The following is a 27,726-nucleotide window of genomic DNA, read 5'->3' as shown; positions in this document are numbered from 1 at the left end:
TCACCTAACATACACACACACTCTATGTAATTCTAAAAATCACACCTAGCTACCCATAATTCCCACTTTTGTATAATTCCCATACTCATGTACCAAATTTTTTATATTTCTTTACTTTTATCACATGTGCATTGATCTTTATTAAAGCTTAACATTGGGGTAATTTTATCCCCTTATTTATTTACTTATTTATTGAATATTTTTTTGGATTTTTTTATGAAATATAACTTATCAATGCACATGAATTTTTCTATTTTTCTGGTTTTATATGAGTATGTTCCCAAATTCCCAATATTAAAATAAATTAGAAACATGATACATTCCCTTATTAACCCATGTTCCCACAGTTTTTCCACACTTAGTTGATGCACAATCTCTATCTTAAGCTAACCAAAGATTTAATTTGGTATAATTAATTATTTTTCTGCTTAAGGCTAGTGATGTGGTTATAGAACAAAAAGGGATTAAAAAGCTCAAGGTGGCTAACAAGGGTGACATAAAAGGGTGGGCTTATTTGGGATAAGTGAGTTAACAATCAAATATGGCATCAATCATATGCAAGCATGTAAATATACTAAACAATGGACATATGGAGCAGAACAAAGTAAAGATTACAATCATAGAGAAGAAAAACACACAAAAATAAAATATTATGGTTAAATAATATAACCATATAAATAAGCTCAAAATCTCACAGGTTGTGTGTTCTAGCTTTTAACTATGTTCCAAATACAACTTCCAAACAAATTTAACACAAAAATTTTGATTTAAATTAGTGAAATTGTTTTCAAAAATAGGGTCTTAAAAAGAAACTCATTACTTTAACCAAGCAGTAGCTAAATGCATAAATCAAACAAATATGCAATGCAACATGCAAATGCAACAATGTACTAAATAAAATAAAATATTAGTGTTGAGAAGAAAATAACTAACCCATGAAAATCGGTATCGATCTCCCCACACATAAAGATTACACCGTCCTCGGTGGATGCTGAGATGTGCAGGTGGATGGGCTGCTACAACTGATACTTTTCTCTAGAGATTGTGCAGATGGACTTGTCTGTTACCCCATATAGAAGTTTCTTTTTCCCTTTCTCGGTGGCCAGCCCGAAAGAAGAGGAAAAAGAAGAAAAAGTAACCCAGAAATAAAGATAAGAAAATAAATAAAGTCTGGGTGGGTTAATGCCAAATAATGAGGGCCTCAGTTACATGGTAGCTATAACATACAAGTGAGAAAATAATAGAAGCACATGGCATACCAATGGTGCAAAATTTGCAACAAAAGGGAGGAGTGTGGGTAATGAAAGACAATATAAATTCATGTCAATGCAAAATTAATACAAGTATCATAAAAGATTAGCAATGACTTAAATAATATTACCCAATAGTGTAAAACAAGTCACTGAGCACCAAAATAATACCAGAAAAGATGCAACAAATGAATATGAGCAAGTAACACCAATGAAAAAAATAATAAATTTAGAAAAGAAAAGAAAAATATGCACAAAATTAAAATCCAATGAATGAAATATGCAAATAAATTAAGTAAAATAGAATTGAAGTGAAAAGGGATGAGAAGTTAAAGAGATAAAGTAAGAAAGAAAGAAGAAAGAAGAAAAGATAGAAGAAATTAGGATTAGAAAAGAAAAGATAAGATAATTGGCACTAATCTGGATAAGTTGTGCGGCACAGGCGATGCGGACGCGTGAGTGATGCGGTGGCGTGGTGTGCGATAAGGTCAAGTGACGCGGTCGCGTGGGTCACGCGATCGCATGGCCTGATTTGTGCGATTAGCGCTAGTGCAGCCTCGCGTTCACGCAACTCTCTGTTTCAAACTTATTTTGCCAAAAATATGGGTGACGCGTTTGCATAGGTGACGTGATCGCGTGAATGGCCATTTTTGAAAAATGATGCGGATGCGTGAGACACGCATTCGTGTGAGACACGCATTCGCGTGGTAGTGCTTGTGCTTCTAGCATGATTCCAGCCCCACTCCATCACAACTTGCTGACATACACCCGTTTACATCGATTTTACAGGACCACGCGTTCGCGTGGGTGACGCGGATACGTGGGGAGGCTATTTCGCAAATGACACGAACGTGTCAGCGACGCGGTCGCGTGGGTGTATTTGTGCCTGAGGCACGCCTCCAGCCACGCTTTCGCGTGACTTTCTATTTAATTTTCTTTTCTTCCCAATGCACTTGTGACGCGGACGCGTCAGCGACGCTTACGCATCGCGTGCGTTTTTTCTATATATATATGCAAAATGTAGAATGCTAATGCAGATGCTGACATGATGAATGAACACTAATAAAAATAGGATAAAATAAAACTGAGAAGAAAACAAAGTAAAATAAAACTAAGATTGAGAAAGAATGATTATACCATGGTGGGTTGTCTCCCACCTAGCACGTTTAGTTAAAGTCCTTAAGTTGGACATTTGGCGAACTCCTTGTCATGGTGGCTTGTGCTTGTACTGATCCTTGAATCCCCACCAATATTTGTAATTCCAGTGGCCTCCGGGATCGCAAACTAGGCGCAGAAAGCCTTCAAGCAAGTTGAAGCAAGTGACAAGGCCCCAAGAGTGTTGATTGTTGGAATGAACTCCGGGGTCCCAAACCTTGCTTTTGCACCTATTTTTGTGTAGATCATCACGATTCCATCCGGGTGGCACGCAATTGAAATTCTCACTAAGGCATCCAAACAGCTTCCTAGACCCATTCAATTGAGCTTTACACCAACCCTTACATTTCAACTTGGAGCATGCAACCATGTTGAACCTTGCTTGACAACTCCAACCACTAACCATTTTCCTCTTGCTCTTAATGCCACAAAGAGCTCTAAGTTGACCATCCGTCTCTAGAAGCCCATATTCAAGTGGGAAAGTAAAGGTTAAAGATAAGAATTTTACCCACTTGAATGTTGTATTGGATGGTAATGGCTTTGGGAGATGTGTTTCTAATGATCTTGCAAGTTCCACTCCCTTGTGCTTATCTTTGACAACTTCCACCTCCTTGTAAGCTTCTTCAATTTCAACCTCTTCCTCTTGGTAGCTTTCTTCCAATTCAATCTCCTCTTCACTACTTTCCAAGGGCATGGGAGGTTGTACTTCTTCTTCTTGAATCTCCATCTCTTGAGCAACCTCTTCCAAGTCTTTAACCATGACATGTCTTGGAGGTTGTACACCCCCCTCAACATCAAATGCAACCGTCTTGGAAGGAGGCTCGATGACTTGACTTTCCCATGGAGGTTCAGCATCTCCCAAGTCTTCAACCACTTCTTCCTCTTCAATAATTACTGCTTTGTCCAATTGTTTTAATATAAAATCGTACTCATCCTTGATGATTTTCTTTCCAAGACAACTCCTTTCAACTATTCTTTCTTATTCAAAGGTCTCTCCTATCTCCACATTTTGGGCATCCTCTTGCTCTAAGACAAAATCAGACTCCTCCTTGATGTATTCCTTCACTAATTCTTCAACCACTCCTTCGACTTCAAGGGTCTCTACTACCTTCACCTTTAGAGCCTCCTCTAGCTCCTTATGAAGTATGAATTCGCGAAGATGATCCCTACTCTCTTATTCTATGCCAATAGCATAACTGGGATTATCTTGCTCTTGGATTGATGGATGTGGGTGCTCTTCCATGGAGGATGATGATGGGAGGGAAAGATTATTATGTGGTTGAAAAGGAAGCGCACTAGAGCTTGAGGGTTGAATATTGGAGGTATTCAATAACCCAATCTGGGAGACGAGAGCTTGTATAGCAGAGGTCAGGCTGGTAAGTGTGTTTTCCATGGTCTTTTGTCTTTGGTGCATAACACTAAGAGTGTTGTTATCTAGTGGAGGTTGGGGTGGATAGGAGGGCTCATTATTTTGGAGAAAAAGTTCATAATAGGAAGGTGGTTCTTCTTGGTAAGGGTATGGAGTTGATGAATATGGAGGTGGTGGTTCATGAGAGTAATTGTTTGGAATTGGGGTGGTTCTATGTATGGTTCGTTCGGCTCATAGTGTGGTTGGTATGGTGGATATGGATTAGGGTCATATGGGGGTGTTTGGTGGTAATGGGCTTGTGAGTATAGTGGTTCAAAGCTATATTGAGGAGGGGGTTTATAGGCGTATGGTGGTGGTTGTTGAAAATCGAAAGAGCGCTCACCATAGCCATTATCTTGATATGCTTCTTGGATTGGCTCTTGGTCATAATATGTTGGCGGAGGCTGTTGCCAAGAGGGTTGATCAAATCCTTGTGGCTCCTCCCATCTTTGGTTGTCCCATCCTTGATGCATATTCACATTGTAATCTCCTCTCCCTGCAACATAATTGTAACCAGACTCATAGCCAAAGGGGGTGAAAATTCATAGTAGCTAATAAAAATTAAAAACAAAAAAAAACAAAAATAAATAAACAAGAAAAAGAAAATATTTACAATAACCAATAATAAGTCACACGTTTGTAATTTCCCGGCAACAGCGCCATTTTGGCGATCAGACTTTCTATCGGTAAAGAAATTTAAAAATATAATCGCGTTGTAAGTATAGTTCCTAAACCAACAAAAATCCTTTCGTGCAAAAGTTTTGGTTGTCACAAGTAACAAACCCAATAAAAATAAATAACCGAAGTATTCAAACCTCGGGTCGTCTTCTCAAGGAATTGCAGGGAGGTGTGTTTATTATTGGTTATGGAAAAAGATATTTTTGGGGGTTTTTTTGTATAAGATGAAAAGCAACAATATTAAATGGCAATGGAAACAAACTAACTATAAAAACTCTTGGCAAGGTATGAGAACTGGAAATCCCATCCCAGTTATCCTTATCAGGTGTGATGAGAATTGGATTTTGCTCCCACCTTATTAATCTCTAACTATGAAGGTAAGTTAAGTGGATGAATCAATTTGATTCCTCAAGTCCTAGTCAACTCCTAAGGAAAGACTAGCTTTAGAGGGATCCAAATCAATCAGCAAACTTCAAATATTAATCAACAGCTGAGTTTGATAACTCAAGTGTCACCAATTACTCAGCCAAAGCCAAAAGGGGAAAAATCTAAATTATTTATATAAATAAAAGAAAGCAATCATAAATATGAAATACCTCAAATTATATTAAATAGAAATTCAAATTCAACATAAGGATTCATAAACCAAATTGGGAAAATAAATAAACAAAAGTAATAATAGAAAATTAATTAAAGGAACATTGAACCTGGGATGAAGAGAAGTAGCCTAATCATAATAAAAATCCTAAATCCTAATCCTAAGAGAGAGAAGAGAACCTCTCTCTCTCTAAAAACTACATCTAATCCTAAAATTATGAATTATCAGCTTATGCTCCGTATGCATTGAGTCTTTGCATGCTCCCTAGCTTTATTCTGTGTTTCTGGGCCGAAAATTTGGTCAAAACGCGGCCCAAAATCGTCCCCAGCGTTTCTTGAATTTTCTGCAGATCGCGCATGTCACGCGTACGCGCAATTTGACAATTTTCCTCTCTACGCATGCGCGTCAGGCACATGCTCGCGTCGTTACACGAACTCCGATCCAAGCGTACGCGTCAGGCACACGTACGCGTCGCTGTGATTTTCTCTATTTCGCGCGGTCGCATAAGCCATGCGTTCACGTCGGTGTTCGATGGTCATCTCCTTGGTTTCTTGTGTTCCTTCCATTTTTGCAAGCTTCTTCTCCATTCTCTAAGCTATTCCTGCCCTATGAAGCCTGACACTTAACACACGGATCACGGTATCGAATGGTATAAAGGAGAATTAAAATACGTAATTAAAAGATCTCTAGGAAGCAAGTTTTCAACCATAAAACTAAACTAAGAAGGAATTGTAAAATCATGCAAAATCATATGAATAAGTGGGCAAGAATTTGATAAAAACCACTCAATTAAACACAATATAAACCATAAAATAGTGGTTTATCAGTTCTTACACACGAAACCTATGTGTAGGACAACCGACCTCTCGCACCACCGCCCATTCATGTCGCGATTCCGGAGCATGAGTCAGAGCAGGGTGAGGAGGAGTCGGACGAGGATTACGTGACGGAGAGTGGAGATAGTGAGTCTTTCGATTGTGGCGATGAGGATGAGTTTGTGCCGGAGACACCTGTAGGGGCTGTGCCGCGCCATGTGCTGCCTCCACCTCACCCGATTCCGGCGCTATCGGCTGTGCCAAGTCATTATCACAGTCTAGATCTGGACGTCATGCATGAGAAGATCCCGGTTTCTGACACTTACGAAGTGGATTACAACCTAGACGGTGGTGTGGAGTTTCGGGTCGGACATAGGTTCAGAAGCCAAGAGGTGGTGCTTCAAGGTGTGAAGAACTATAGTATTCACAAGAGTGCTGAGTACCGGGTGATCGAGTCCGACCGGTTAAAGTACCATGTGCAGTGCCGTCTAGCCGACAGTGGGTCATCAGATACCCTAAACGCTCTACACTCCGCAAAGTCGCAGAGCAACGGTAGCCAACAAAGGTGCACCAGATTGTTGGACTTGTCGATCATCAGATACCCTCCGATCAGTAACATAATATAAAACTTGCCGTACTGTCGGAGGGTCTCGGGATCGTTTGTCTGGGGCATCTGGCGAACACGATCCCGTAGCCACACAAGCTTCAACGTGAATGACTCCTTCCTCTGCGTCGCCTGCTGTGCTGCCACAGGACGCCTGGCACCGAGGAGCTGCTCCACCAACGCCCACGTCTCCGTATGGTACCACCTACCAAAGTCACGGAGGCACCTCCTGACAGGGTTACCGTTTGCACGTAAGCCTAGGTGGTACGCCACGTCTTGCAGGGTGATAGTGACCTCACCCCATGAGAGATGAAATATGTGCGTTTTTGGACGCCATCGCTCCACCAGTGCCGAAATCAGGGAATTGTCAAAAGTAAAATCCCTGAGGGGCACAGTGTCGCCGAATCTGGCCTCAACCAGATACGGGACGATGGCGTCCGGTGGAGGTAAAGTATGGCTCACTCGCCGGGACAATAAGAGGCGAGGCCTCTAAATAATGACAAACAAAAATAATATTTAAATTATATAAAATCAATTATAACTTATAAATTATATTTTAACATTTTAATAAATTAATTTTACTTTTGATAATATTTTACTCTCAAAAGTCTCAAGATTAATTATTTCTATTATTACTTTTATTACAAATTAAATAAAATAATACAACAAAATAAAGTCTTAAATTTCTAATAAAATAAAAATATCAAAACTTATTAATGTAAACAGTGTTATACTATAATGGCATTAAATTTATAAATACTAACAACATAGCACAGGAATATCAAGGTTCTAAACTAATAATATTTATGTCATACCAACCTAGCATAAGTGGATAGAGTTCTAAATTAAGCCTACAGACCTAACACCTAACTCATATACCAACGTTCCAAATCTTCATGCCTATCCTAACAATTTCAACATAATTAAATTTAACAACCATAACAAAACTAACCTCGAAGTCGGCCGCCCCGACGTAATGTGTCATCTTGTTCAGCTTGTTTATGTCCCCGTCATTCCCCACTTGGCGCACCATCACCTCTTGGGTCAAAGGTATCGTCAGAAAGGGTTAAAAGAAGGGAGAAAGATGTTGACAAAGTGAAACTGGGGCCCGAAAGTCAGCTGTAAACGACTTCTATATATAGGTGCGTACGGGCCATATCTCATTTACAGTGTAAACGAGATGATAATGCGTGTATCTCGTTTACACTGTAAATGAGATATACACGTGTGACGTGTCATATCTCGTTTACAGTGTAAACGACATGACAATGCATGTATCTCGTTTACATTGTAAATGAGATATGGCAAGGGAATTTAAATGAGTAAATTCTCTAAAAATATTTATTTTCGTAAATATTACATTTATTATATTTATTAAAATAAAAAATTCGAGGACAATGTGATCAAGAAGTGATTTCGCGTTAATTAATGTCATTATGTAATATTGGTGTTTGAGAATCAGACTATTACCATTGAGAGAGGGGAGTGGTACACGAAATCGTGATTCACACATTTCACAACTCTGTATAGCTGACCAGCAAGTGCACTGGGTTATCCAAGTAATATCTTACGTGAGTAAGGGTTAATCCCACGGAGATTGTCAGCTTGAAGCAAGCTGTGGTCATATTGTTAATCTCAGTCAGGCGGATTCAAATGGTTATGAGGTTTTGATAATTAAAAGAGAAATAAAACATAAAATAGGATAGAGATACTTATGCAATTCCTTGGCGGGAATTTCAGATAAGCGTATGGAGATGCTTTATTCCCTCTGAGCCTCTGCTTTCCCATTGTCCTCATCCAATCTTGCATACTCCCTTCCATGGCAAGTTGTATGTTGGTGGATCACCGTTGTCAATGGCTACCATCTGTCCTCAGAGTGAAAACATGTCCGCTATGATTTCTTGCATGGTTAATCAGCTGTCGGTTCTCGATCATGTCAGAATAAGATCCATCGATCCTTTTGCACACTGTCAATGCGCCTAATAGTCACGAGTTTGAAGTGCGTCACAGTCATCCTATCCCAGATCCTACTCGGAATACCACAGAAGAGGTTTAGACTTTTCGGATCTCAAGAATGCTGCCAATTGATTCTAGCTTATACCACGAAGACTCTAATCTCACGGAATGGAAGGCTCTATTATTAGGAGAGACAACCATGCGTTGTGAACCAGGAGGCCAAGAGATACACACTCAAGCTCTCGCAGATAGAACGGAAGCAGTTGTCAGGCACGCGTTCATAAGGGAGGATGATGATGAGTGTCACGGATCATCACATCCATCATGTTGAAGTGCGAGTGAATATCTTAGAATTAGAATAAGCATGAATTGAATAGAAGAACAATAGTACTTTGCATTAATTCATGAGGAACAACAGAGCTCCACACCTTAATCTATGAGTTGTAGAAACTCCATCGTTGAAAATACATAAGTGATGAAGGTCCAAGCATGGCCGAATGGCCAGCCCCCAAAACGTTATCAAAAGATCAAAAGTGATCCTAAAATATCTCAAAAATAATCTAAAGATGATCGAAAAGATCTGAATACAATAGTAAAGGTGCTATTTATAATAAACTAGTAAACTAGGTTTATAGAAAATGAGTAACTAAGTGTAGATAGTGCAAAAATCCACTTCCGGAGCCCACTTGATGTTTGTTTGGGCTGAGCATTGAAGCTTTCACGTGCATAGGCTCTTCTTGGAGTTTAAACACCAGTTTTGGTGCCAGTTTGGGCATTTAACTCCAGCTTTGGTGCCAGTTCTGGCGTTTTACGCTAGAAAATGGTCTCTGACCGGCATTTTGATGCCAGTTTGGGGCATCAAATCTCGGGAAAAGTATAGACTATTATACATTGCTGGAAAGTCTAAGATGTCTACTTTCCAACGCAATGGAGGTTCATCCTCCCAAGTCTCATTACCAAATAATTTGGTATTCAATTTCATGATTGCTCCTAGATACTGAGCAACTTGCTCTTCAGTAACAACTTCATCTTCTTCAGAGGAAGAATACTCACCAGAGTTCATGAATGGTAATAGAAGGTTCAGTGGAATCTCTATGGTCTCTATATGAGCCTCAGATTCCTTTGGTTCCTCAATAGGGAACTCCTTGGTGGCCAGTGGACGTCCCATGAGGTCTTTCTCACTGGGAGTCACTGCCTGTCCCTCCTCTATAGGTTCGGCCATATTGGACGTATGGATGGCCTAGCACTCTCTTTTTGGATTCTCTTCTGTATTGCTTGGGAGAGTGTTAGGAGGAGTTTCAGTAACTCTTTTACTCAGCTAACCCACTTGTGCCTCCAAATTTCTGATGGAGGACCATGCCTCAGTCATGAAACTGAGAGTGACCTTGGATAGATCAGAGACTATGTTTGCTAAGCCAGAGATGCTCTGCTCAGAATTCTCTATCTGTTACTGAGAAGATGATGGAAAAGGTTTGCTATTGCCAAACCTATTTCTCCCATCATTATTGTTATTGAAGCCTTGTTGAGGCTTCTGTTGATCCTTCCATGAGAAATTTGGGTGATTCTTACATGAAGAATTGTAGGTGTTTCCATAAGATTCTCCCATGTAATTCACCTCTTCCACTGCAGGATTCTCAGGGTCATAAGCTTCACCTTCAGAGGAAGCTTCTTTAACACTGCCGGGTGCAGCCTGTAATCCAGTCAGACTCTGAGAAATCATATTGACTTGCTGAGTCAATATTTTGTTCTGAGCCAATATGGCATTTAGAGTGTCAATCTCAAGAACTCCTTTCTTCTGAGTTACCCCATTATTCACAGGATTTCTCTCGGAAGTGTACATAAACTGGTTATTTGCAACCATTTCAATGAGTTCCTGGGCTTCTGCAGGCATTTTCAGATGAAGAGATCCACCAACAGAGTGGTCCAATGACATCTTGGATAACTCAGACAGACCATCATAGAATATACATATGATGCTCCATTCTGGAAACATGTCAGAAGGACACTTTTTGGTTAATTGCTTGTATCTTTCCCAAGCTTCATAGAGGAATTCACCTTCCTTCTGTCTGAAGGTTTGGACATCCACTCTGAGCTTACTCATTTTTTGAGGTGGAAAGAATTTGGTCAAGAAAGCATTGACCAGCTTGTCCCAAGAGTTCAGGCTTTCCTAGGTTGTGAGTCCAACCATGTCGTAGCTCTGTCTCTCATAGCAAGGGGGAAAATCATAAGTCTGTAGACCTTGGGATCAACCCCATTAGTCTTAATAGTATCATAAATCTGCAAGAATTCAGATAAGAACTGATGAGGATCTTCTGATGGAAGTCCATGAAACTTGCAGTTCTTCCTTGCATTGTTGTTATTATTTTTGATTGCCATGCCTTCTTCTTTTTCAAAAATTTCTGTCAGGTCCTCTCCAGAGAGTTGTGCTTTAGCTTCTCTTAGCTTCCTCTTCAGAGTCCTTTCAGGTTCAGGATCGGCTTCAACAAGAATATCCTTATCATTGTTCCTGCTCATGTGAAAAAGAAGAGAACAGAAAAGAAGAGGAATCCTCTATGTCACAGTATAGAGATTCCTTTATGTGAGTAGAAGAAGAGAAGAAGAGAAGAATGAGGTAGAGAGAAAATAAAGAGAATTCGAACACAGAGAGGGAGACAAGGTTCGAATTTTAAGAAGAGAAAAAGTGTTAGAAATTAAATAAATAAATAGAAAGAGATGAGAGAGAAGAGAAATTCGAAAATTAGAAGACAAGAAAAGAAAAATATTTTTGTTTTTTTAAAAATTAGTTAGTATTTGAAAATTAAGAAAGGAATAAAATAAAATTAGAGTTTAAAACAATTAGTTAAATAAAAAGATTTTTGAAAAAGTTGTTAGTGGTTTTCAAAAATTAAGAAGTGAAAAATTAGTTAGGTAGTTTTGAAAAAGATAAGAAATAGTAAGTTTTGAAAAGATAAGAAGTTAGAAAAAGATTTTGAAATTAAAATTTGAAAAAGATATGATTTGAAAAAGATTTGATTGAAAAAGATATTAAAGAAAAAAAAGATTTGATTTTTAAAATTAAAATTGATGACTTGACTAACAAGAAACTAAAAGATATGATTCTAGAATTTAAAGATTGAACTTTTCTTAACAAGAAAGTAACAAACTTAAAATTTTTTGAATCAAATCCTTAATTGTTAGCAAGGTTTTCGAAAATATGAAATAAAAATAAGAAAAATATTTTGAAAATCAATTTTTAAAATTTTAAAAAATATTAAGAAGAAAAATGAAAAAGATTTGATTTTTGAAAAAGATTTGAAAAGATAGTTTTTTTTTAAATTGAAATTTTGACTTGACTAAGAAGAAACAACTAAATTTTAAAAATCTTTGACTAAGTCAACCCAAAAATTTCGAAATTTATGAGAGAAATAAGGGAAAGATATTTTTTTATTTTTGAATTTTTAATGAGGAGAGAGAAAAACACAAAAATGACTCAAAACATGAAAATTTAAGATCAAAACACATAATGCATGCAAGAACACTTTGAATGTCAAGATGAACACCAAGAACACTTTGAAGATCAAGATGAACATCAAGAACTTATTTTTGAAATTTTTTTTTTGAAAAGAATGACATGCAAGACACCAAACCTAGAAATTTTTAATGGTTAGGCACTAACAAATTAAACATGTATATGAAAAATAAGAAAAGACTCAAAACAAGAAAATCACAAGATCAAACAAAGACAATCATAAAGAACAACTTGAAGATCATGAAGAACACCATGCATGAGTTTTCGAAAAATGCTTGAAGAATAAAAACATGCAATTGACACGAAACTTAAAATTTGACTCTAGACTCAAACAAGAAACACAAAAATATTTTTGATTTTATGATTTTATAAATTTTTTTTGTATTTTTTTCGAAAATTATTTTGAAAAAGAAAATAAGAAACTCAAAATTTTTTAATAAGAATTCCAAGAATCATGCAATGTTAGTCTAAAGCTTCAGTCTAAAAAAAAGATTAGACATGGCTAGCCAAGCTTCAGCAGGACATTACATACAACAGCCAAATTGATGGGAATCAACTAGCTCCTGTGATGATAAAAGCATCATCTGAAACTCTAGAATTCATCCTTAAAATTTCTTAAGAACAAAACAAAATAAATAATAAAAAAAGAAAATTACCTAATCTGAGCAACAAGAAGAACCGCCAGTTGTCCAAACTCGAACAATCCCCGGCAACGGCACCAAAAACTTGGTACACGAAATCGTGATTCACACTTTTCACAACTCCGCATAGCTGACCAGCAAGTGCACTGGGTTGTCCAAGTAATACCTTACGTGAGTAAGGGTCGATCCCACGGAGATTGTCGGCTTGAAGTAAGCTATGGTCATCTTGTAAATCTCAGTCAGGCGGATTCAAATGGTTATGAGGTTTTGATAATTAAAAGAGAAATAAATCATAAAATAGTATAATGATACTTATGCAATTCATTGGCGAAAATTTCAGATAAGCGTATGGAGATGATTTGTTCCCTCTGAGCCTCTGCTTTCCCATTGTCCTCATCCAATCTTGCGTACTCCCTTCCATGGCAAGCTGTATGTTGGTGGATCACCGTTGTCAATGGCTACCATCTGTTCTCTCAGTGAAAACATGTCCGCTACGGTTTCCCGCATGGCTAATCTGCTTTCGGTTTTCGATCATGTCGGAATAAGATCCATCAATCCTTTTGCACACTGTCACTACGCCCAACAGTCACGAGTTTGAAGTGCGTCACAGTCATCCTATCCCAAATCCTACTCGGAATACCATAGACAAGGTTTAGACTTTTCGGATCTCAAGAATGCTGCCAATTGATTCTAGCTTATACCACGAAGACTCTGATCTCACGGAATGGAAGGCTATGTTGTCAGGAGAGATAACCATGCGTCGTGAACCATGAGGCCAAGAGATACAAACTCAAGCTCTCGCAGATAGAATGGAAGTGGTTGTCAGGCACGCGTTTATAGGGGAGGATGATGATGAGTGTCACGGATCATCACATCCATCAGGTTGAAGTACGTGTGAATATCTTAGAATAAGAATAAGTGTGAATTGAATAGAAGAACAATAGTACTTTGTATTAATTCATGAGGAACAGCAGAGCTCCACACCTTAATATATGAGGTGTAGAAATTCCACCGTTGAAAATACATAAGTGATGAAGGTCCAGGCATGGCCGAATGACCAGCCCCTAAAACGTGATCAAGAGATCAAAAGTGATCCTAAGATAGTCTCAAAAATGATCTAAAGATGATCGAAAAGATCCAAATACAATAGTAAAAGGTGCTATTTATAATAAACTAGTAAACTAGGTTTACAAAAAATGAGTAACTAAGTGTAGATAGTGCAAAAATCCACTTCTGGAGCCCACTTGGTGTGTGTCTGGGCTGAGCGTTGAAGATTTCACGGCATAGGCTCTTCTTGGAGTTTAAACACCAATTTTGGTGCCAGTTTGGGCATTTAACTCCAGCTTTGGTGCCAGTTCTGGCGTTTTACGCCAGAAAAGGGTCTCTGACCGGCGTTTTGACGCCAATTTGGGCCATCAAATCTCAGGTAAAGTATGAACTATTATACATTGCTGAAAAGCCCAAGATGTCTACTTTCCAACGCAATTGAGAGCTTGCCAATAGGGCTTCTATAGCTCCAGAAAATCTACTTCAAGTGCAAGAAGGTCAGAATCCAACAGCATCTTAAGTCCTTTCTCAGCCTTCTTTAATCAGATTTTTGCTCATGTCCCTCAATTTTAGCCAGAAAATACCTGAAATCACAGAAAAATACACAAACTCATAGTAAAGTCCAGAAATGTGATTTTTGCATAAAAACTAATAAAAATATACTAAAAAGTAACTAAAATATATTAAAAACTATGTAAAAACAATGCCAAAAGTGTATAAATTATCTGCTCATCAGGGAGCTATTAGCACGTTTATTATATTGATTTGTTTGGCTACTACTATTATTATTATTATTATTATTATTATTATTATTATTATTATTATTATTATTATTAGACAAAATTTAAAATAAAGATGAGAAATAACAAATGAGAATTTTCAATTATGAATAAAGAATATATAAGCTCAAGTTCAATGGCAACAGATAAAGAAGGAGGGTTGTGTTAGGTCTTCGACAACCAACATAAAAATATAGTCGAACCTCCATGAAATGAATCAAAGACATTATTGCGCTAAAGCTAGGTCGTTGCCCGGAAGCAACGCGTTGTATGGCTCGAGTACGGTGTCAAATGAGCAAGAGCCGCTGCATCAGTGCTCGGATGTAGTGTTAAATAACCAAGGGTTCTTGCATTTTTGTGAACAGACGAAGGTAAATAAGCTAGTTCACAAAGTAAAAGGTAAAGGTCGGAGCGACAGAAGGTTGAGATTTGGGACATGGAACATAGACACTCTAACAGGAAAATCCTTGGAGGTGGTGGACACCATGACAAGGAGGAAGATTAACATTATGTGCCTATAAAAAACAAAATGGGTTGGTGTGAAGGCTAGGGAGTTGGATACTTCTAGTTTCAAACTTTGGTATACAGGAAAGGTGAAAAATAGGAATGGGGTTGGAATAATTGTGGATAAGCAGTGGAAGAAGGACGTAGTGGATGTTAAGAGGGTTGGAGATTGGATCATCTCTATCAAACTTGTGGTGGAGGGAGGTGCTTTCCATGTGATTAGCGCTTATACACCACAAGTGGGTTCAGACGAACAACAAAAGATAAGGTTTTGGGAGGATCTAGAGAGTTTGGTTCAAGACATACCTTTGGGAGATAAGATTTTTTTAGGAGGATATTTAAATGGCCATGTTGGGAGAGAAGTGACTGGATATGGGAGTATTCACGGAGGCCATGGTTTCAGGGTGATGATCAATGCCGAGGGTAAAACTATTTTGGACTTTTCCTCAACTTTTGATCTTCTCATCGCAAATACATGTTTTAAAAAAAGAGACGAACATCTTATAATCCATAAGAGTGGCATGACAAGCTCTCAAATTGACTTCTTCTTGTTGAGGAGAGTCGACTGGAAATTTTGCATTAATTGTAAAATTATTCCGGGAGAGAGTTTCACAACACAACATAGGGTGCTCATCATGGATTTTTCCTGTTGAGAAAAAGTTGAGGAAAAGACATCATACGAAGAACCCAAGGACGAGGTAGTGGCGGATGAAAGGTGAGGAACAAAGAAGCTTCCTAAGACAGGTAGGAGAAGAGGCAAAGTGGGATGCGAATGGAAGCGCGGAAGAGATGTGGAGGGAGATGGCAGAAGTTATTAGAAGAATAGCAAAAGAAAGCTTTGGTGAATCTAAAGGAATAGGACCAAGAGACAAGGAGTCCTGGTGGTGGAGTGCGAGTGTACAAGATAAGATAAAGATAAAAAGAGAGTGCTTTAAAAAGTGGTCTTTATGCTGCAATGCAGATAACTGGGAAAAATATAAGGCGGCTAAGAAAGAGACAAAGTGGCTGTAAGTGAAGCAAGAACAAGAGCATATGAGGGTCTCTACCAATCTTTGGGCACGAAAGAAGGAGAAAAAAGGTATATATAGAATTGCAAAGAACCGCGAAAGAAGAACGAGAGATTTGGATCATGTTAAGTGCATAAAGGATAAGGATGGAGATGTGTTAGCTCAAGAGAAGAAAATTAATGAAAGGTGGAAGAGTTACTTCTACGAATTATTTAATGAGGGACAGAAGACTCTTCCGAGCCTTGGTTGGTTATGCACAAGGGAAGAAGATAAAAACTTTGACTACTATTGAAGGATCCGAGACTTCGAGGTAAAAAGGCTCTAAAGCAGATGAAAAATGGCAGGGCAGTAGGACTTGATAATATCCCAATTGAGGTTTGGAAGGGTCTTGGAAAAAAAGGCATCAACTGGTTAACCAAGTTTTTTAATGAGATTTTAAGGTCAAAGAAAATGCCTAATGAGTGGAGAAAGAGCACCTTAGTACCTATCTACAAGAATAACGGGATATAAAAAGTTGCAGAAACTATAAAGAGATCAAACTTATGAGTCATTGGTGCACGAAATTGTGATCATCAATGGCGCCATCAACATGGTACGCACAATTGTAATCTCAAATCTTTATCACAACTTCGCACAACTAACCAGCAAGTGCACTGGGTCGTCCAAGTAATAAACCTTACGCGAGTAAGGGTCGATCCCACGGAGATTGTTGGTATAAAGCAAGCTATGGTCATCTTGTAAATCTTAGTCAGGCAGATTCAAATGGTTATAGATGATTTATGAATAAAGCATAAAATAAAGATAGAGATACTTATGCAATTCATTGGTGAGAATTTCAGATAAGCGTATGGAGATGCTTTGTCCCTTCCGTCTCTCTGCTTTCCTACTGTCTTCATCCAATCCTTCTTACTCCTTTCCATGGCAAGCTGTATGTAGGGTTTCACCGTTGTCAGTGGCTACCTCCCATCCTCTCAGTGAAAATGTTCAATGCGCTCTGTCACAGCACGGCTATTCAGCTGTCAGTTCTCGATCATGTCGGAATAGAATCCAGTGATTCTTTTGCGTCTGTCACTAACGCCCCACAATCGCGAGTTTGAAGCTCGTCACAGTCATTCAATCCTTGAATCCTACTCAGAATACCACAGACAAGGTTTAGACCTTCCGGATTCTCTTGAATGCCGCCATCAATTCTAGCTTATACCACGAAGATTCTGATTAAGGAATCCAAGAGATAAACATTCAAGCCTTGTTTGCTTGTAGAATGGAAGTGGTTGTCAGGCACGCGTTCATAAGTGAGAATGATGATGAGTGTCACATAATCATCACATTCATCAAGTTCTTGGGTGCAAATGAATATCTTAGAACAAGAATAAGCCGAATTGAATAGAAGAACAATAGTAATTGCATTAATACTCGAGGCACAGCAGAGCTCCACACCTTAATCTATGGTGTGTAGAAACTCCACCATTGAAAATACATAAGAACAAGGTCTAGGCATGGCCGAGAGGCCAGCCCCCATAATCTAAGAACTAGACGTCCAAAGATGATCTAAAGATCTAAAGTGATCAAAAGATTCAATGATCTAAAGATGAAAATACAATAGCAAAAGGTCCTATTTGTAGAGAACTAGTAGCCTAGGGTTTACAGAAATAAGTAAATGACATAAAAATCCACTTTCGGGCCCACTTGGTGTGTGCTTGGGCTGAGCATTGAAGTATTTTCGTGTAGAGACTCTTCTTGGAGTTAAACGCTAGCTTTTGTGTCAGTTTGGGCGTTTAACTCCCATTCTTGTGCCAGTTCCGGCGTTTAACGCCGGGCAGTTTTGAGCTGATTTGGAATGCCAGTTTGGGCCATCAAATCTCGGGCAAAGTATGGACTATTATATATTGTTGGAAAGCCCAGGATGTCTACTTTCCAACGCAGTTGAGAGCGCGCCAATTGGGCTTCTGTAGCTCCAGAAAATCTACTTCGAGTGTAGGGAGGTCAGAATCCAACAGCATCTGCAGTCCTTTTCAGCCTCTGAATCAGATTTTTGCTCAGGTCCCTCAATTTCAGCCAGAAAATACCTGAAATCACAGAAAAACACACAAACTCATAGTAAAGTCCAGAAAAGTGAATTTTAACTAAAAGCTAATAAAAATATAGTAAAAACTAACTAAAACATACTAAAAACATACTAAAAACAATGCCAAAAAGCGTACAAATTATCCGCTCATCAGTCATACCATGAAGTTATGGGAAATGGTGATAGAATGGAGGTTGAGAAAAGAGACACAAGTAATAGAGAACCAATTTGGATTTATGCCAAGCAGATCTACCACTAAAGCGATATACCTATTAAGAAGGATGATGGAGATGTATCGTATTAATAAAAGGGATCTACATATGATGTTTATTGATTTGGAAAAAGCATATGATAGAGTACCAAGGGAGGTCTTATGGAAGGTTTTAGAAAAGAGGAGTAAGGGTCGCTTATATTCGTGCAATTAAAGACATGTATGATAGGGCCACAACTAGTGTGAAGACTCAAGGTGGAGTGACAGAGGAATTTTCTATTGGTATAGGATTAAATCCTTAAGTCCATACTTTTTTCACATTAGTCTTGGAAGTACTCATAGAGCACATCCAAGAGCCTGTGCCATAGTGCATGCTTTTTACCGATGATATCGTCCTTATGGGAAATTCAAGGGAAGACCTAAATAAGAAGTTGGAGTTATGGAGAGAAGCTCTAGAAGTGTATGGTCTGCGCATAAGCCATAGCAAGACGGAATATATGAAATGTAAGTTCAGTCTGAGAAGGGAAAACCCTAATATAGAGGTGAAGATTGGAGAAAACATCCTACAAAAAGTTAAAAGTTTTAAGTATCTTGGGTGCATCATACAGGATAATGGAGAGATTGAACAGGATGTAAATCATAGGATCCAAACAGGTTGGTCAAAATGGCGGAGTGCATCTGGTTTTATATGCGACAAAAAAGTGCCTTTAAAACTTAAAGGTAAATTCTATCGCACTGCTATAAGACCGGCTATGCTTTATGGTATGGAGTGTTGGGCAGCTAAAGGGAGCACGAACATAAGCTGAGTGTGGCAGAGATGAAGATGTTGAGATGGATGAGTGGTCATACATGATTGGATAAAATAAGGAACGAAGATATAAGGGAGAGAGTTGGAGTAGCACCCATTGTGGAAAAGATGATTGAATCGTGTCTCAGGTGGTTTGGACATGTGAAAAGAAGACCGATAGAACATCCAGTCAGAAGGGTAGATGAGATGGAAGATGGACAAGGGGCGAAAGGCAGATGAAGACCTAAGAAGACCATCCATGAGGTGGTCAAATGAGATCTACATGTAAACGGTCTCTCTGTAGACATGATACATGACAGAGCACAATGACGTCATTTGATTCATGTAGCGGACCCCACTTAGTGGGATAAGGCTTTGTTGTTGTTATTGTAATATTGCAAGTATGATGAAAAGTATATGAATCCTATATTTTTAAAATTTAATGAGTGTCGAAATAATGTTGTCTTTTATATAATACTAAAAAACCGTGGGATTATATATATATAGGTACTTAAAAAGCGTGGAAGGTTACTTCGGTTTATGTCGAAATTGATCTCTTCATAAACCGTGGAAGACTAATACAGTTTATGTCTCCCAATGTTTACTTCATAAGCCGTAGAAAGTTAATACGGTTTATGTTTATAATGCTTCCTTCATAAACCGTTGAAACTTTCCACAGTTTATGTATTAGTTGTAAAACGTGAAAAGTTACCAATTCCCAAATTATTGTAATTGAGTAAATTTTTCCTTTATTTATTTTAAATAGGTACATTGCCGATTTTATATTTTATGCTTATTAGAGTTTACGACTCTTGAAATGACACACACTCAACTGAACCCTAACTAGATTTTTTTCTCCTAATCAGTTAGTCATCTCCGGCCATCGTCCCCGTCTTCGCACATCCAGCCACCGTCTTCATCTTCTTCAGTTCTTCCTCTCTTCCAGCAAGTCGTCCGTTCCCATCGTCTTCCAGCAAGCAGCAACTCATTCTTCCACTCCCTGAAGTCGCTTTCAACTCTCCAATCTGCCAAGCTTTCCCGTCATCATCATCTTCCTCTTCTCGTCGCTGTGAGCTTCACATCTTCCTCTCCTTCACGTTGTCCTCGCCTCCAGCCGTCGCCTTCCAATTTAGAGAGAGAGATAGAGATGGAGACAGAGACAGGAGAGAAGAGAGACCGGTTCAACTGCAAACCGACAACATTAACTGTCCGGTCAGACATGTAAAACCGTTAATAAAAAGCCGATGAAAAACCATTGAATCGGCCGAGAACCGGTCGGACGGACCGACCAGAACCGGCCGATTTACACAAAAACGGAAGCTCCTTGGTTTCTTTCTCGCTTTCTTACTTTCATTTAGAAGTCACACAAACCCAGCCAAAAAACCCTAGCACTCTAAGCTAAGCCTACACCACCGCCGCGCAAGGAGTGGCATACTGCCGCCGTCAGTGGCACTCAAAGTTCGCCATCCGTCCGTTTATCTAGCTTCACCGTTCGCGTTCACACGCCGTTCACTGTTCGAGTTCGCATTCGCGTTTGTCTGGAAGCCACGTTGCTCTGCTTCAAACTCTGCGACCAACCCGCGCGCTCCACCTAGCCGTCAAACTGCTCTCTTTTGTCGCCGCCGTGAGTTCCCTAAACCCGCCACCAGACAATACACTCACACAACACCAATACACTGCTTCAAACTCTGCAATTTCTGATTTCCATTACAATAAGTAACTATTTGATTTGGTAGTGGTTTTGATTTTTTCATAGACTGAATTATAGTTACAATAGTTATGTTTTCTTCTTTATCACATTGATATTAAGCTTTGAATTCCTTTATTTCATTTTAATTTTACCGCACTCAACATGTTTGATGAAATGCTTTAACCATATTTCTGGTTGGTTTTATAATTTCTAGCTTTTAGAAACTTAGTAAGTTGATTGCATGTGAAATTAGAATAACTGGATCCTAGTAATTAGGAAATTTTAGCTGCACAAATAGCATCTTTGCAGAAAACATATTAGCATGATGATTCCACTTGCATTAGAGTTCTTCTGGTAAATTTTAACTGTTATTGTGAATTTGTTAATTTGCTAATTGTTCTTGTGTGGTTCTGTTGTTCTGTTTCTTTTAATTTTTTTTTGTTTTGGTTGTGATTTTCTGTTCTTGAACTTGTTAAGTTGATAATTTGCTAAATTGTTGGGCTGTTGTTGTTTTAATTTGCTAAATTGTTAGGTTGCTGCGATTTAATTTGTTGGATTTTCTATGTAGGTCTTGTTCTTGTTTATTTGCTAAATTGTTGTTGTGTATTTATTGTTGTCTTTGAGATTATTGCTGAATATTGGTGATTATTGATTTATTATATGCTTCATGTTCTTATTGGTTTCTTCTTTTGAAGGAAAAAAAATTCTGTTTTCATTGTTTTGTTGATTGTTTGTTTTGTTTCAGAAATCATTTTTTTGTGATCAATGCTCAAACTCTGAATGTTGTTCTGCTGTTTTTGTTTTGTTTCAGAAATCAATTTTTTGTGATCAATGCTCAAACTCTGAATGTTGTTCTGTTTTGTTTTAAGGCTGAGTTTGGAAGAGGTGATGATTTCTGAGTGTTGTTTTATTTTTGTTTTAAGGCTGTGTGTATTGTTCAATTTTCATTTTGTAGAAAATTCTTTGAGGTATTTGAATTAAGAAGGAAGACTATTTCAACGGTATTACTGTTGATTCTGGTATGCTACAAGCTTGAACTAGAATTGAAGAGAGAAACCCTTTATTATTTCATCATTGGCCTATTTTTGGCATTGCATATCATTGTAGTTTGTTTATTCATAGAACTAGTTGTTTATGATCTCCTTTTGGAGTAAAAAAATGCAGTAGAAGAGTGTTTAGAACCAGTTGCTCTATTCATTGAATTTTTATAGAATCAAATGTTTATTATAAAATAATTTTTCCGGTCGAACCAATAAACCAATAAACCAGTAACTAGAACGGTTCGATGATCGGTTCGGTTTTCAGAACCTTGCTTATTAGAGTTTAAGACTCTTGAAATGACAAAACACTCAATTGAACCCTAACTAGATCCTTTCTCTCCTAATCAGTTAGTCATCTCCGGCCACCGTCCCCGTCTTCTCACAGCCAGCCACCATCCTCATCTTCTTCGGTTCTTCCTCCCTTCCAGCAAGTCGTCCGTTCCCATCGTCTTCCAGCAAGCAGCAACTCATTCTTCACTCCCTGAAGTCGCTTTCAACTCTCCAATCCGCCAAGCTTTCCCGTCATTGTCGCATTCCCATCGTCTTCCTCTTCTCGTCGCCGTCAGCTTCACATCTTCCTCTCCTTCACGTTGTCCTCGACTCCAGCTGTCGCCTTCCAATTTAGAGAGAGATAGAGATGGAGACAGAGACAGGAGAGAAGAGGGACACCACAACAATCAACAACGTCATGTGCCTCTTGATGCACCCAGATGGAGCTCCCCTTGGTGCTCCCATGTACCTTCCTCAGAATGCTGGTCCACAACAACTTCAACTCATTGTCAATAAGATTCTGGACAACGTAAACCCATCACTTTTCATATCCTTACCAACAAAATATAAAAAAATTGCTTTGTTATTAAAATAATGTTCTCTCTGGTTAATTATTGTGTCTTTTATCCCCCTCCCCTTCCCCGACCCCGATTTAGGAGGAGAAATTACCATATGCTTTCTATATTTCTGATGAAGAGCTCCTTGTGCCACTTGAAGCCTACTTGCACAAAAACAAAGGCTAGTATCTGCTCTCTCCTTTGGTTATCTTGCAACAAACTACTGTTTATTTAGGTTGATTGATTAGTTTGTTTTTTGTTTCTTATAATATGTGGTGTTGATTTAACATTAATTTTCAGTTTCGGTGGAGAAGGCATTGCCTATAGTTTGTCAGCCTCAAGCTATTTTCAGGATTCGCCCTGTTAATCGTTGTTCCGCCACTATTTCTGGTATGAATCATAGAGTTTTGTGTCATTTACAGCCTATAATGTTCTAGGTGAAATGTTTATTCACAAACAGATGTTTTGTGTTAATTCTATATAAAACTACCGTGATTTGGAACATGATGTTTTGTGTGTCTTCTCTTTTTTATGTTTTGGTTCTTGATAATGATTTAGCTTAATGGTCTAGTTGTCATATCCTCTGATTCATGTTGCTGGAACTGTTTTTAGGTCATGCAGAAGCTGTACTTACAGTTGCTTTCAGTCCTGATGGGAGGCACCTAGCAAGTGGTTCTGGCGACACAACTGTTCGTCTTTGGGACCTTAACACGCAGACACCATTGTACACATGCACAGGTGTGATAATAAGTATGATATACCAAACATTGCTTGTTTGTACTTAGTTGTAAACTAGACATAATTAGATGATGTTTAAGCATCTTTCTCTCAGTATGAACAGAAGTAACCAGTTTAACTCATAGAAAGAGAATGTAATGAAATTAAATTTAGAAGGTGGAATTGGAGTTAGCTTACAATTGTATTCTTAGAAAGGAATTCTTGAAGCATTGTGTAGGCTAAATCTGAAACTGCTGCTGTTCTGTTTTTCATTTGTTGTAATTCAAAAAGTTGATATATTTTTTTATTATTTATTTATTTTTTAAAATTAGAAATGGCCATGTATCTATTGATAGTTGTTTTCATTGTACGCAGGGCACAAGAATTGGGTCCTTTGTATTGCGTGGTCACCAGATGGCAAGTATCTTGTGAGTGGGAGCAAGTCTGGAGAACTTCAATGTTGGGATCCAGAAACTGGGAAGTTGTCTGGCAATCCATTATCTGTAAAGTCTTTAACTGACTATGCTATTTACTATCAGAAAGCTTGCTTCATTTCTTTTCTTTGGTCTAAATTTTTCACTAAAACATATTCAAATTGTGTTATTGAAGGTATATGTTGTAAATTCTGGTACCACTCCTTTTGCTTCCTAACATGATACTGTTCTTGCTCATGTATAAGCTTATTTATGACTACTGCAACAGTTCACTCAATTATTTTTGTTTCACCTGGCTAATTCAGAACATGCTTCAAAACCTTGTTAAACTTTTGGAGAGAAAAACCTTTTACATTGTATTTAAATTAGAAGTATTAAGATATTCATCCTGATTATGATTTGTGCCACCCCATCCTCCCCGAAATAGCAAAAGACACAAGCAAAGGAAAAAAAGGAAGGCAAAATAGAATGTAAAAGAACATCATGCATTATTACTTCATGATTTCCCGAGAAAAATTGAAAAATAGAACTGTTAAGGAGATGCTTCAGAAGCAATGGTTCTTTAGTTGGTGACAAATTTTGTTCCCTGCGTAGTACTATACTGATATAATGTTTCTTGGACAATATTTGAAGTATATATTAATGCAGGGCCACAAGAAATGGATTACTGGGATCTCTTGGGAACCCGTCCATCTTAGTGCTCCTTGTCGTCGTTTTGTAAGTGCCAGCAAAGATGGGGATGCTCGTATATGGGATGTCACATTGAGGAAATGTGTTATATGTCTCACTGGCCACACACTCGCCATAACATGTGTAAAATGGGGTGGAGATGGCATGATTTATACAGGGTACTCTCTCTCTCTCTCTCTCTCTCTCTCTCACACACACACACACACACACACACACACACACACACGCACGCCCACACACACACACACACACACACGTGTTACAAGATTTCCCTTTTTTCTTTTATTTATTGGATGATATTTATCTAACAAGAACGAATACGACACGGATACGCTGACACGTTCTTTTTAAAAAAATATTGGATTAGACACGTGTAAGATAAGTATGTTATAAAACTTAAATAAGATTTAAATAATAAATGATCATATCATAAATATAAGAATAAACATAATTACATAAAAAAATCTTTAAAAAATCCAAAATAAAATAATATCAATAATTATAATTTTTAAATAAACTCTTATATGGACATTAAACATTAGATGTTATTAACTTATTTTATAAAAAAAATAAAAATTTATACAAGTACTAGTCAAAAAGTCAAAGAAATAATAAAATAATGATATTTGAGAGAGAGAAATTGCTAAACAAAAGTGGAGCAGAAAGTCAGAAGCAAGAATCATTAATCTCATCACCTCCTTAGTTTCTGGAGATTTAAAAATTAAAATCTGAAGAAAAGGGCTTTCGGTTGTGCTATGGTCTCATGTAGTCCATGCGGAAGGAAGACGCTCGGACTTGCCGCAGATTAGTGCATCACTTGACGAAACCACCGCAAAGCTGAAAGGTAACCTCCGACTCGCCTCCAATACGCGTGTCCACCATATCCCGTGCGTGTCCGTGTCGTATCTGCGTCTGACACCGGTACATCAGCGCTGCTGGCGAGTCCATGCTTCATAGATAGTTACTCTACATTACTAGTCTGCTGTTTGGAGCATAGCTATATTATTTTTATTATTTCAGTTCCCAAGACTGTACAATCAAAGTTTGGGAAACTACACAAGGGAAGCTAATTCGTGAATTGAAGGTGTGTTTAATCCCCTTGAGCTTCAGTACTTTGCAATGCACCTGAACTTGTTATATGCTTAGATTTGGCTATTATTATGCATCATCATTGGTTCTCATCTCATGTCAAAATTATTTTTCATGGGTATTTTTTCTGCATATTAGAGTTATCTGGTTGTTATTTTTACTTTTTTTTTTTCAATTAAAAGTTTGTTGATTGTATTAAAAGCTTGCCATCCGTTTTTTTTATTTTAGTGAATGAATTTGTGACCCACATTCCCTTTTTGGTATGAGTGGTTGATCTATGAAGCCTAAAAAGATGGGCTTTTAGACAATGTGATTGAATTGACTATTAGTCTAGTTTAGTCTCTTACGGCAAGTTCACCACTGTCATTTTTGTTGAAGTATTTATCGTTAAAGTTTAAATCTAATCCATTTTTAGTGTATATTTTGTGTATTATCACTTGTTTACTCCATTTAGAAGATAGACTTTTCATTTCGAGTAACTTATCCCTGTAGAATTCTTCACTTGTTGGTATCTATTTTAGGGACATGGGCATTGGGTTAATTCGTTAGCATTGAGCACTGAGTATGTTCTTCGTACTGGAGCTTTTGATCATACTGGGAAACAATATTCATCTCCAGAGGAAATGAAGAAGGTGAGCACTTTTTGGGTTAATAATCATCCTAGCACATCAAACCATATTTTACTAATATGTCCACACCTGTCTGCTGCTGATGAATATAGGTTGCTCTTGAAAGGTATAATAAGATGAGAGGCAATGCCCCTGAAAGGTTGGTTTCTGGATCTGATGATTTTACCATGTTCCTTTGGGAACCATTTGTCAGCAAGCACCCAAAAACTCGTATGACAGGTCATCAGCAGGTACAAATCTTTTCCTATGTATCAAGGAGAATTAAGCAAAATGAGCTTTTGTGCAACTGCTTTTTTTTCTTCTTTCCAAATTATAATTCTAATTTAATAAATATTTGCCGAAATCCATCCCTAATTATTTGTAGTATGTTAGCTGAAAACTTGAAATTAGATTCATCATTATGCAGGTTTAATGACAAACTCTCTATCTGTGTATATGCTTTCCAATTTTTCAGCTTAATGAAAGTTGAACTTGTTTGCTGACAGCTTGTGAACCATGTATATTTTTCACCTGATGGGCAATGGGTGGCAAGTGCATCTTTTGATAAATCCGTGAAGTTATGGAATGGCACAACAGGGAAATTTATAGCAGCTTTCCGTGGTCATGTTGGGCCTGTTTACCAGATCAGGTAAAACACAAGTGTATCCATCTTACTTTGACCTTGACAGTCTCCGAAGATATTTCCTTTTGAATTCAGTGTATTTGGGTTTTGTTCTACAGCTGGTCTGCGGATAGCAGACTACTTTTAAGTGGCAGCAAAGATTCTACGTTGAAGGTTAGTGGGATTTTCCTTGATATGGACATTATTTGTTAGTTAAATACATGAAACTACATTTTCAATCCAAATTTAACCTTCCATTATGTTTGGTGATCAAGGTTTGGGATATTCGGACTCGGAAGTTGAAGCAGGATCTTCCTGGCCATTCTGATGAAGTATGCATCCCGTTTCACATGCTTTATCTTAAGTTTATTTGTTTGTTTGTCTATTTATTATTATTATTATTATTATTATTATTATTATTATTATTATTATTATTATGGTGACTAGCATAGTTCTATCTTTTTGCTGGAAAGGTGTTTTCTGTTGATTGGAGTCCAGATGGAGAGAAAGTAGCCTCTGGTGGCAAGGATAAAGTGTTGAAGTTGTGGATGGGCTAAGGCCAACCTGGGATGAACATTTCTTGCGTGGATTCTTGGAAATCAAGCCTGAATGTTAATACTTTGGAGGCAGTTTTTACATTAGATTGACAACTTGTATGATATGGATAGTTTAGAATTTAATGAATTAAGTTGTATCAATTCAATTATGTTTATCTTTGAAACTCCTTTGTTTGGATTGCGACTTATGAAAATTATGATTTGATAACATGTTTTAGAGGAGAAAAAGAGCGATATCAAATTGAATTCCAGGAAATTTTCAATTGGATACCTACGTTTCCAACGCAAGATAGCTTTGAAAAACCGATTTTCTTTTAATGTACAACACACTTATTTGAAAGTGGACTAGTTAGGTTTGGTTTGGTAAAATCTTTTGAAGAGGAGTTTTGTTATGTTTGGTAAATTAAAAAATTTATGTGCTTGTGGTTATTGTTTTTGA

The 27,726-nt window shown here is 37.8% G+C and overlaps 1 protein-coding gene and 1 non-coding gene across 5 annotated transcripts; both read left to right on the top strand.

The window, feature by feature from the left end:
* The first annotated feature begins 10,455 nt into the window (after window positions 1-10,455).
* Window positions 10,456-10,559, top strand: LOC112713387 (small nucleolar RNA R71). The gene has a single exon (XR_003158360.1). It is a non-coding gene; the product is annotated as a small nucleolar RNA R71 (small nucleolar RNA).
* A 9,235-nt stretch (window positions 10,560-19,794) lies between these two features.
* LOC112711097 (notchless protein homolog) lies at window positions 19,795-27,515 on the top strand. Of its 4 annotated transcripts, none has more exons than XM_072203060.1 (15): window positions 19,803-20,637; window positions 21,515-21,588; window positions 22,092-22,542; window positions 22,670-22,751; window positions 22,871-22,960; window positions 23,183-23,308; window positions 23,663-23,790; window positions 24,370-24,569; window positions 25,432-25,495; window positions 26,022-26,132; window positions 26,222-26,359; window positions 26,615-26,757; window positions 26,850-26,904; window positions 27,006-27,062; window positions 27,204-27,515. In XM_072203060.1, the coding sequence occupies exons 3-15, from the start codon at window positions 22,381-22,383 to the stop codon at window positions 27,285-27,287; spliced, it is 1,440 nt and encodes a 479-aa protein (XP_072059161.1). In that variant the 5' UTR covers window positions 19,803-20,637; window positions 21,515-21,588; window positions 22,092-22,380; the 3' UTR covers window positions 27,288-27,515. The 4 variants fall into 4 exon arrangements, with proteins under 4 accessions (XP_025619432.1, XP_025619430.1, XP_072059161.1 ...); XM_072203059.1 differs by having other exon boundaries at window positions 19,838-20,637; window positions 27,183-27,515; XM_025763647.3 differs by lacking the exon at window positions 21,515-21,588 and having other exon boundaries at window positions 19,795-20,637.
* Window positions 27,516-27,726: the final 211 nt, after the last annotated feature.

This window comes from Arachis hypogaea, chromosome 9 (assembly GCF_003086295.3).
Source record: "Arachis hypogaea cultivar Tifrunner chromosome 9, arahy.Tifrunner.gnm2.J5K5, whole genome shotgun sequence".
In the NCBI taxonomy this organism is placed as follows: Eukaryota; Viridiplantae; Streptophyta; class Magnoliopsida; order Fabales; family Fabaceae; genus Arachis; species Arachis hypogaea.
The sequence above is the reverse complement of the archived record's forward strand: the minus strand, read 5'-3'. Positions and strand labels throughout refer to the sequence as shown.

Bases quoted from the DNA above. Each gene is read 5' to 3' on its own strand.
- LOC112711097 (XM_025763645.3), top strand. From the start codon at position 22,381: ATGGAGACAGAGACAGGAGAGAAGAGGGACACCACAACAATCAACAAC. The intron at 22,752-22,870 runs GCTAGTATCTGC...ATTAATTTTCAG, and splicing joins CTACTTGCACAAAAACAAAG to TTTCGGTGGAGAAGGCATTG. The intron at 26,905-27,005 runs GTTAGTGGGATT...TTGGTGATCAAG, and splicing joins GCAAAGATTCTACGTTGAAG to GTTTGGGATATTCGGACTCG.